The 11025-nt window shown below is 36.7% G+C and overlaps 1 protein-coding gene across 3 annotated transcripts in view; it reads right to left on the bottom strand.

Annotated features, from left to right (window-relative positions):
- Window positions 1-11025, bottom strand: part of PRKCQ (protein kinase C, theta) — an 82997-nt gene that overhangs the window by 64868 nt on the left and 7104 nt on the right. For 2 of the 3 annotated variants that reach the window (XM_005885299.2, XM_005885297.2), the window contains exons 3-4: window positions 9292-9491; window positions 5048-5108 (exon numbers count right to left, since the gene is read on the bottom strand). In XM_005885299.2, the coding sequence (XP_005885361.1) occupies window positions 5048-5108; window positions 9292-9491 (261 nt within the window). The remainder of the gene's footprint in view (window positions 1-5047; window positions 5109-9291; window positions 9492-11025) is intronic. The other variant, XM_014532601.1, reaches the window with a different exon arrangement.

The following is an 11025-nucleotide window of genomic DNA, read 5'->3' on the forward strand; positions in this document are numbered from 1 at the left end:
CTTCGCAGTGAGTTGGAAACCAATGAGAGTGAAGACAGGATTGGGGGGGGGGCAATAGGGGGATAACCACACATTTATACCTTAATCAACAAAAAAAATAAAAAATAAAAAAAGAGAGGAAGAAAACTGAAGATGCTAGAGAGGAAGCATGATTGATGGTACAGAGCTACTGAGAATTAGATGCAGGAGACCAAGAATGGAAGGACTTTCTCTGAGTCAGTAAAGCAGGAAGAGAATGCAGGAAGAAGCAACTGTATTCTAAACGCAGAGACAGACAAAGATGGAGTCTCTCCCAGTTATACGGGGATGGGGGTGAGTGGGGAGGGGAGCAGACCAATCTCAAAGAGTAAGAATAAGATATCCTCAGAAACCAAGGAGTATGCGAATGTTTGGAATAGGAATTTTATGGGATTCAAAAGAAAACTAAAGGAATTTCTAAATGCCAGGGTAAGTCCAACTGAACAGTTCAACAAACGTTCATTAAATAACTCCTATGTACCTAGCATAGAACCTGGTGCTGGAGTTAAAGAGACAAGATTATTTCAACCATTACTTTCCTGCAAACAATTTAGAGTCCAGAAGGAACATAGTAAATGTCAGAACAGTAGTATTCATTCACAGGATGCTATGGGAACACAGAGGTAAGGAAATTATAGCACTGAAGACAGGTGTCGGTAGTGGAAGTGAGAAAGAGTGGAAAGTTGGGACAAGGAAGGTACTAGCAGAGATGATTTCCAATCTGGGTTCTGAGGGATAAATAACTCCCATTAATATGTGGTAAAAGGTATTGTGGGGAAAAGCAAAAAGTGTTCTCTCTAGATGAAAAAGAATGAGCAAGGATACAGAGATAAGGTATTTTAGGATGTGTGTACTGCCAGTGTGCAGTATGAAGCAGAAAACAGAACTGGTCACATGCAGAAGATCTGTAGGTGTCACATCAGCTTAAGCATTTTCTTGTAGATAATTTATAAATACCAAAAGGCTGTAGGCAGGGATAGGAGCACAGAGAGGAACAGAGGCATGGCATGTTCAGAGTGGAGTTTTACACAGTTTATTCTGGCAGACGTGCAGAATGAGTGGAATCTGGCAAGCTGTAATGATGATGTAAGCAGGGGATATAATTGAAAAACACTAAGTAGACAACATAGGCAGAAACTGTTAATGGATTAATGTGGGAGGTTGAAGGAAAATAATACTATAAAAATTACTTTCAGGTTTCTGAATGGATGAAGCAATAATTAACCAAGATAATGAAGACAAAAGGAATAGGTTACTGGTAAAAATGGTCAAAGGCATAGGGCAGGAGAGAGAGAATGCCTGGTATGGAGATCAGGATATCTTTGGAAGAAGAGGGTGCTCATGACAGTAGAGCATTGGCAAGGGTTTTCATGGATTCCAGGCTAGGTTTTGAGTTCATTTCAAAAGTGGCTAACAAATGGGTGTGAAAGAGAAACTAGATTAGGGTAAAGTCTAGTACTTATTGGGTGGGAGAGAGGATAGAATTGACAGGAGAGGAGGATGAGCTACAAGAAAAAGAGGACTGACTCTGAGTCCTTGCTGGGATGGAGAATTCCACATGAAGACCTGTGGGTTATTGAATGGATAACAAAAAGTGTAGGAAGGTGTAAATATATGAAGTGGGTGTGTCAGATGGTGAGGGTGAACATTGAACTACTGAGAGTGATGGTAGGAGAGCAGAGTAAGAAGAGAAAAAGTGATTCCAGCACAGAAATCAAGGAATGGGAATTTTAGAAAAGATACAGAAAGGACTGAGTTGTATGCAGAGAGCAATGAGCCACTTAACTCCCTATAGAGTAGAAAAGAATTGAGGCTTCCATTAAAGAGGGGTGTAGTAGAAATCATCTTAATTGTTATCCAAGATTGAATTCATTATCCCCCTTCATTTGCCTTCTCTTCCAATTTCTAGCACTTTTATTATAATTTCCAGGCTATTTTAAGAGATGTCATCAACATTTTTACCCCTCATTCAACTTTCATTTTTAAAGAATTATAAAAGCACCTTAGCAATGTACTTATAATGGGAATACCCCTTCATCTGCACTGCCAAGAAATCTTACTGTTATCTTATTTTCTTTTGGACTCTTTCTTTTATTTCATTCCTTTAAGCACATGCCTAGGCCAGATTCTCACCAACTCTCCACTGCAAAAATAAAATTTTATAGGTTTTCTCTATATCCAGTCCATTTTCTTTCCCAAACCTATTCCACATTCTGTCACAAGCAGTTTCCTCCAAACACTGCTTTCATCATATCAGGTCCTGCTCAAGAATGTGACTATAACTCTTTGTTGGTGACTTCTCAAAATCACACTCCTCTTGCCTGGCTTCCAAGCCCTTGAAGGTTTGTCTTTGATTCTTCATCCTGATGTTAGCATGGGTCCACTGATCTACCTAGACTCATCTTCTCATAGTCCTTTGTTCATTCATATTTTTTGCTCAAGCCTCCATGTTTTTCCTCCTAGAGGCTAAACCCACTTCTCTGCAAATCTCAACTCTGCCTCCCCTTCAATGCCTGTCATATGCAATTTTCTGGAATGAAGGTAACCCATTGGTTAATCATCATTTATATGTTTTGAGGTTTAATTCTCTGCTTAATCTGTACCACCTCTCCAATTTGAGTTTATGATCCCTGAGTAAGAACTCACATTTGGGTTTTCTGAATCTTTCAGAAAATGATTTGTTATATGTAATAATAAATATTCTTAATTGAATGATATTCTATATTTCTCATTATCAATAAGGAACTTTAAAGTTGAGTTATTCCATAATATTGCTTGTTAAAAATTAGGGTTTTTTGATATATAAAAATTTAAAGATGGAGTCTCAATTTTGGTCTAGTATAAAAAATTTAAAATACTACAACATTTTATTCTAAAAAAACCCAACAAACTTCCTTGACTTGTGTAATCATTGTGAAATATCATTGTTTTTGGTCCGTCTGAATTTGCTTTCTCATTCTAAGACAAAATTTAAGTCCCATAGAATTATTTTTCAAAGCAGTGATCTTTAAACCATTTACCAAGAATAGTTGCATTTTGATGGAGGACTTTCTTTAATTTACATTGGGTCACATTTTACCTGATAGGAGATGTATAATTTGTCTTACTTGAGGAATTAAACAGCATTGGTATTATAATTTAGTCCAGTACTTTCACTTTTGATGCAAACCCAGTTATTTAGCTGCCCTATAATCACTATAAAAAATATGTGCAGTATATATCTGGAGCCACCAGACGTAAAAGAAGAAAAGTTTGGATTGTACTGTTACCTCTTAAGGAGTTTTCTTCTTTTTTAAAAAAGAGGTCTATTATGGAAAATTTCAAATATATACAAAGTTGAGCAAATATTGTAATCAATTTCTCAGTAACTATCATTTAGCTTCAATAATTTCCAATCTATGGCCACTCATCTACTACATCCATTCACTCCCCTCACCCTGTGCCAATGCATTATTTCAAACAAATTCCTGGTATTATTTTATTAAAAACTAGAGGCTCAGTGCACGAATTCGTGCACAGGTAGGGTCCCTCAGCCTGGCTGGCGATTGGGGCTGATCAGGGCCAGCTGGCCGGTGGGGGAGGGACTGTGGGAGGTTGGCCGGTCATGGGAGGTTGGCTATGGGAGCACACTGACCACCAGGGGGCAGCTCCTGCATTGAGCATTTGCCCCCTGGTGGTCAGTGTGTGTATAGCTACTGGCTGGTCGTTGGGTCATAATGGTCACTTAGGCTTTTCTATATATAGATATTTGCGTATGTATCTTAAAGAAAAGGAGCCTTTGAAAAATATAACTATAATGTCATCACACCTAAAAAATTAACGTCTCAATATCATCAAATATCTGCTGAGTGTCCCATTTTACATGGTTATCTCATAATATTTTTCCCCATTGTATTTTTTTGAATCTGGACCCAAAGGAATTGTACATGTGAAGCACCTCCCCTCCTTACCCCCAAAGCATCACAATTCTATAAACTAAAACTTGTTTCTTGGTAGTAAAACTAATTTAGAAAATAAATCAGTTAATTATCAGTAAGTTCACATATACATTCTGAGGTTTAGGATTTTATGAGTATTAGCATTTACTTAGTTTAAATAACACTTTGACCACAGAATATAAATGCAACAGAAGGAACTGACAAGTTGTCACAGGCACCAACCACACACTCGTAAATGTAACTTCCGTCATCAATGTCTCTGTGTTATATGGAACTGAAACTCTTTAGCAATGCATTTTCCTTTCTTGTTCCTAAAAGGATTTGAGGTGACTCACTTGAAGTCATTAAAATTTTGCTACTAGTGCTATGGAAAATATTTATTGGTCTCATATTTATTTTGTATTCTGCTGATAATGCGACAGCTTGTTATATTATATTATTTACACCAGCGGTTCTCAACCTGTGGGTCGTGACCCCTTTGGGGGTTGAACGACCCTTTCACAGGGGTCGCCTAAGACCATCGGAAAAACACATATATAATTACATATTGTTTTTGTGATTAATCACTATGCTTTAATTATGTTCAATTTGTAACAATGAAAATAAGTCCTGCATATCAGATATTTATATTACGATTTATAACAGTAGCAAAATTACAGTTATGAAGTAGCAACGAAAATAATCTTATGGTTGGGGGTCACCACAACATGAGGAACTGTATTAAAGGGTCACGGCATTAGGAAGGTTGAGAACCACTGATTTACACAAAGACAGTATCATGACACATAAACAGCCTTTTGAATTTACATTAAATTCCCAAACTGAAATAAAGACAGACTAAAAGTACTGGACATATGTGTCCACACAATTAAAAAACTAATGCTATAAATGTTTTATATTTTTATAATTCTCTAACCCAGATAGTGTGTTTTCAACTAGTATTTGAGCACCACTGGAAAATTTAAGAACATTACTTGGGCTTCCTTTTTCTCCTGATTCTTTTCTATGCTTTGCAAAAGTCCAATGGTTTGCACAAGAGGAGAGGGACATGCCCTTCTCACCCCCCAACAGGAAGAAGAAATGTCACTTGCCACTCATTTCCAAGAAGTATCTTGCGTTCATTAGCATTCGGCCTTGAGGTTTCAGCTCTAACTGGTTGAGAGAAGGAAAGGAATATCAGTCAAAATGTGAAACAAGCACTGAGGTTAATGATATCATAGTTGGTGAGTTTGGTGATGGCAGAATCCAATCATTGCTCCCTTTCATTTTACCCATGCATATCATCATAGTAGCATCCGTGCATATAGTCTTTCTTTTATTAAGACACCTCAGCAACTCATTAATTTTACTTGGAGATCAAAACTTCCATAAGGAAGAAACAAATTCCCAAACAGATTCTATTTGATTTTTTTGTCTCGCACTGCTGCTTATCTGAAGAGCTGTAAAGGGGCGATTCAGATCTTAAACATGACAAAAGAATCACAGACCCTGGGCCTAGCTTACATGGGGAACAAGTAGGTCTTTGGAAAGAAAGATAAATCCTTTACTGCAGGTGCCTCCACACATGGGATGAGGCTAATCAGGGTACGAGATGGGAGTGGCCTTTTGTTCCACAAGGAGAGACTTTTTCCTTGGGAAAGTGCTGGATAATCTAAAGGAAATTTTGATTCAATTGGTCTGAGAAAGAATAAAATAACATATTTCAGTACCATTACTAGGTATACCCGTTAATAATGCGGATTTTTTTCACTAGATGGAGTTACACATATGTTGATATATATGTGATTTGATATTATGCTATTTTGTTGTATTGCTCCTTCAGATTACCACTTGTTCCGATCGATGGCACACGCACTTCCTGAGCAGCACTTCAAAATACACAAAGAAGTGGAAAATTGGGTCTCTGAATGGTCTGTTTCAAAATAAGAAAAGTTCTATTGGGACGGTATCCACAAATTACCTGAAAGATGGGGAAATGTGTAGCTAGCGATGGACATTACTTTGAATAAAACACTTTTGATGTTTCTCTTGAAATTATTGTTTTTTTAAATTACAAAATCCACATTAACCGGTTAATATTTCAGATTAACTATTAACCAGTTTTCCATTTGTCTCTTGTTCAGTTGATGTGGCACCCATTTTCCTTCCTTTAAAATCTTTCCCATTGCTTGTAAATGACTGGAAATTGTTTGCTGAGCAACATTTAATCTTTCTGCAAGTTGTTTTTGAGTTTGACACGCATCTTCATCAATAATGCTTGTAATTTTGTTGGTCTTCAAACTTTTTCAGTTGACCTGGATGTTCTTTGTCTTTCAGATCGAAATCATCACTTTTAAAGCATTTAAACCAGCGTTTACAAGTATCTTGAGATGGAGCATGTTCACCATAAACTTCCCGAAGTATACGATAACTTTCAGCAGCACTTCAAATAAAGTAATCAATTAAAACTTCCCGCAAATGCTTTTTTTTTGGCACGAAATTCGACATTTTTAAGTGTAAAAATATCAATGATGTTAACACCTTCAGAAAATTTAACATATGAAGTTTTGAAGTTTGTTGTCAATACAACAAAATAGCATACATATCAAATCACATATATATCAACATATGTGTAACTATATCTATTGAAAAAAATTCATATTATTAACCAGTACACTTAGTATGTAGAAGGGATTAGAGCAAAATGTCATTTAAGGGGTGATACAGTATTGTGACATAATGGGAAAAAATGTCAAATCTACCATAACCTGACCACTATTGCTAATATACTAAACCATAACTCTATATTGTTAATATATCAAAAAGAATATGAAGATGAATTAAAGGTCATTCTTGACAATTACATCCATGAGTAAACTAGAATAACTGAGACTAGTTAAGAAAGCACTGGTTGAACCCAGGATTGAATTTGAATTGTGGCTAAATAATTTACTGGCTGTATGACCTTGTGTAAGTCACTAATCCTTCAAAGATCTCTGAAAAACCAATAGAGTGACACTTCTGTCACAGTATCACTATTATTAGAATTTTATGATAAAATAAGTCTGTACTGCTTGGTCAACTTTAAATTCTCTTGAAAACTTAAATAGATTAATGAAAAGAGAAGTGCTTTTGCCATCAAGAATATACACTGCTGTTCTCTGGTTTGTGGAATATGTAATAAAGGTGGACGCAAAGGCGGAACTAGAAGAGCAGGAGACAATGAAGTGGGGGAGATTGGGACCAGGTAACTGTAGTTATCAATAGGCAGGACTTAGTGGTGATGGGGGAAGTTAAACCTCTCAGCTGCTGGCAAAACAGTATCCACAGAAAGTCATAGTCCGTCACGTTTCTGAGAGTGAATAGTAGGTCACCATACAAATGTTAAAAAACTTGGGAAAGCAGGAGGCAAGCCTCCGTGGGGTGTTTAGAAATTGGATGATGGTGTCTGCATAAGTGAAAGGCAGCTTTGATAAAAGATTTTTCTAAAAATAAAGAAATTAATTTTAAGAAAGTAGAAGCATGAGGAAATATAAGTCCAAAACAAAGTCCCAAACAACCTGTTGGCTCTTAAACACTATATATAAAAGTCAATCAAGAAATAGCTTTTTAAAAAAAGCTGGAAAATGTAAAAAGGTTGCTAATTAAATGAAGATCTGAAGGTCCCCAAGGGTTATGTCTAAATAATCATAGATTGCAAAAAAAAAAAAAGTGAAAAGTCTGATAAGAATAAAATCAGAAAAAGCTGAGGCAAACAATCAAAGGCAACTTTGAGATACAAATAGAAAAGCAACCTGTTTATCAGTGAATCAATACAAAAGGATTGAAAAGGTAGTCATCCTTTCATTATTTGAGAAGGAAATAAAATAGCATGTTACTTCTAAAAATTAGGGATTTGGTGACTTATTTCTTTTTAATAAGGCAGAAAGCAGAAAGTAAATGGGAAATGATGAAAACTGGGGAAGACTTTCTCTAGTTAATTTCTGCTTTCTCCTAGCCTAGCCTAATGCTCCCTTGCTTCAGGCCCAGCTACAGCCTCTCCCTTCACTTACCTGGTTTATGTAAACCCTTTAAGACTATGGTACACATCTGTGACATTATTGTACTACTTGCCCAGTTAGCTACCCAGGAGGAGTTCTGTTTCCATGAGTCTTCCCCCAAGTGCTCAACAGATACTGCTGAACTAAATTATCTGAGCACATCTCAGCATAGGAACCCTTTTTTAAAAATAAAAAACCTTGGCATATGCTTATCTTTAAAGATGACTTTAGTGACACTAGGAAAAGATTATATAAAAATACACTTCCCTAATAAGTACTGATTATTTTTTGAGGTCAAAAATACAAAACAGACACACAAAAAATCTAGTTTTTAGGCTTATATCATTCTTATTCCTATTTTGAATCCCATGACTTGAAAATCTTTTGGGTGGAGTTATTAAAAATCTGAGTTATAGGAAGTAAGAAGCAGAAAGGTAAGATTCTCTCTGTTTCTGTAAATGATATAAACATTTGATAATATTTTCTGGGTTCCATGTTATTTAAAGGCAGTTTTCACTGGTATATAAATACTTTCATTTTGTGGGCCCCAGCAAGTTTCACTGGGAATGTTTTTATTTTTTCATATTTTACTAGTGGCCCGATGCACAAAATTCATGCAAGGGGCTCGGCCCTCACAGCCCCAGCTTCGTCCAGAAGGTCATCCGGACGGTCGTTCTGCTTTTTGGACTAATTAACATATTAGCTCTTTATTATATAGGATTCTTCCCTTCAATATTTCTAAACATTTGTTAACAAAACACTTATAAAAGTTTTCAAAAACTTGATGTAGTAACATGAATTGTGTATGATGTACTTTTTAGTACAAAGTAAGCTAAGTGAATACATTATAGCTAAAACAATTTATAAGGATTGGCAAAGTATGGAGAAGACCAAACATTAAATAGATCTTTGCTCTATACTCTCACTTATCTATCATCTTATCTGTAAGATATCTTATCAAGATATTTATGTGTTATCTTGATAAATAGACAATAGTTATGCTCCCAAGTTAGGGGGCATTTGTGATATTTCTGAGCTTACTTTTAGTTATAAATCATGAACAATTGTTCATATCCTAAGAGACGTTACACAGGAATCAAAGAGATTTGAAAATGACAATATGTTCAATAGTCCACAAGTAATGAACATTGTCATTATCAAGTCACCAATGACTAAGTAGGGAGTCTGTTTACATAAGACTACTGTGTCATAATTTTAGGATGACATTGAAAATTTGAGCTAGTCTTTAGCTAATATGGTACTTATCACTTAATGGTACACACAGTTTAAATAAGGCTCACAGCTCAGATATTTACCCATATTTCTGTCCTCCCGTTGTTCTTCCTGCATCTCTCAGCCAGGGAGTAGAGCTCGACAGTAGTTTCAGATATTAGGTCCACATTTTTGCCCTTCACGATGATCTGCATTACTCTTCCCTTGTTGATATGGGCGTCAAAAGTGCTGTCCCAGGGCGGGTACATGGTTGGCTTTTTCTGGATGTACATCTGCCCATTCTCTAGGAACAGAAAGAGATGGTTTTGTTATTCCTTTAGCCCACTCTGGGGGAAAATCAATTCAACTCAGCAGTGGCACTCATTCCATCTACTCTCTAGGACAGGGGTGGGCAACCTTTTTGTGAGTGCGTGCCAAAACCAGCAAAATCTCTGACTCAAATTCTTCTGCGTGCCAACCCTAATTTTTTGAGAACATGTTACGCCTACTTGGTATCTCTTAAGGTGTACATATGTGAAGAACCTTGAAGAAATAATAAAATTCATTCGAGCGACAAAAACACAGTATATGATGATGAAAAATACATTTATTTTTTAATGTATACATGTACACTGATAGTCCGACAGAAAACTTTATGACTCCGTTTGATATTATCAGTGGGACTTTTGCTGCTGCATCACTGATGACAGAGATTTTACATCAGGTTTATATTTCGTGACCTTCAGAGATATGCACGAGCTACTACTTTCATCCGTCAGGCTACTCCTATTATTATGAGACTCAAAATTCATCACTGAGAACAAAGATTCACAAGCGTATGTGGATGAAACCAAAACACTGGTTGGATCTAGGAAGGCAGGGAGAGTTAAGGCAGAGGCATAGAAATTGCTCTTCCCCACTCTCGTCAATCCATGTCTATGGTTTTTAAGATATCTTGTTATGTAAAATTATTTATTTATCTAAGATGCACCTACACTGAATTTATCTGAAAAATAAAAAAGTCAATATTAAGAAAAAAATTGTAAATGGAAGATTATAAGAGAGGGTTTCGAGTGCCAGCAAAAGTTACTGGCGTGCCATGTTTGGCACGCATGCCAGGGGTTGCCCACCCCTGCTCTAGGATATATAATCCTGCTGGAAAGACAAAAATGATGCATAAAACAATTAGAGACAACATAGGACAGAATGAGACAGTTCCAAGTTTGGCAAGCAAGGTAATGTAATGAAACGTAAAGTCAATATGGATAATTTAGGCAACAAAAATCTGACAACGCCTTGGAGTGGCACTGTTCTTTTCCTATCCAACAGTTAGTTGCTTCACTGTGAGTGTGAATATCTAAGCAAGTAAAGAGAATTAAAGGGCTAAGTTTAGTATATTTGGTAGGGCAGAGTGACTTACACCCCATTCTTTATGGTAAAAGGCAAAAACTATCTACACTAATAAAAGAGAAACATGGTAATTAGCGTACGACCGCTACCCTTTTCATTGGCTAATCAGTGAGTATATGCAAATTAACTGTCAGCCAAGATGGCGGCCGGCAGCCAGGCACTGAAGCGAGCAGGGAGGCTTGCTTGCAGCAGATTCCAACATTCACCGCCTCACTTGCCAGCCTCTCAGTTGCAACTCTAAGCAACTATATACTATGTTGCAAATAAGAAGCTAAACAAAACCCCAGAAAAGGGCTTCCATTCAGCCGGGCTCGGACCGCAACATTGTATCTATGTTTTCAGCAGCAAGGCCCCAGAGCTAAAGCTGGCCAAAAAAAAAAAAAAAAAGAGAGAAGAAAACAAGGAGCGGTTGGAAGCTTTAGTCACTC

Source organism: Myotis brandtii, unplaced genomic scaffold, assembly GCF_000412655.1.
Source record: "Myotis brandtii unplaced genomic scaffold, ASM41265v1 scaffold9, whole genome shotgun sequence".
Classification (NCBI taxonomy): domain Eukaryota; kingdom Metazoa; phylum Chordata; class Mammalia; order Chiroptera; family Vespertilionidae; genus Myotis; species Myotis brandtii.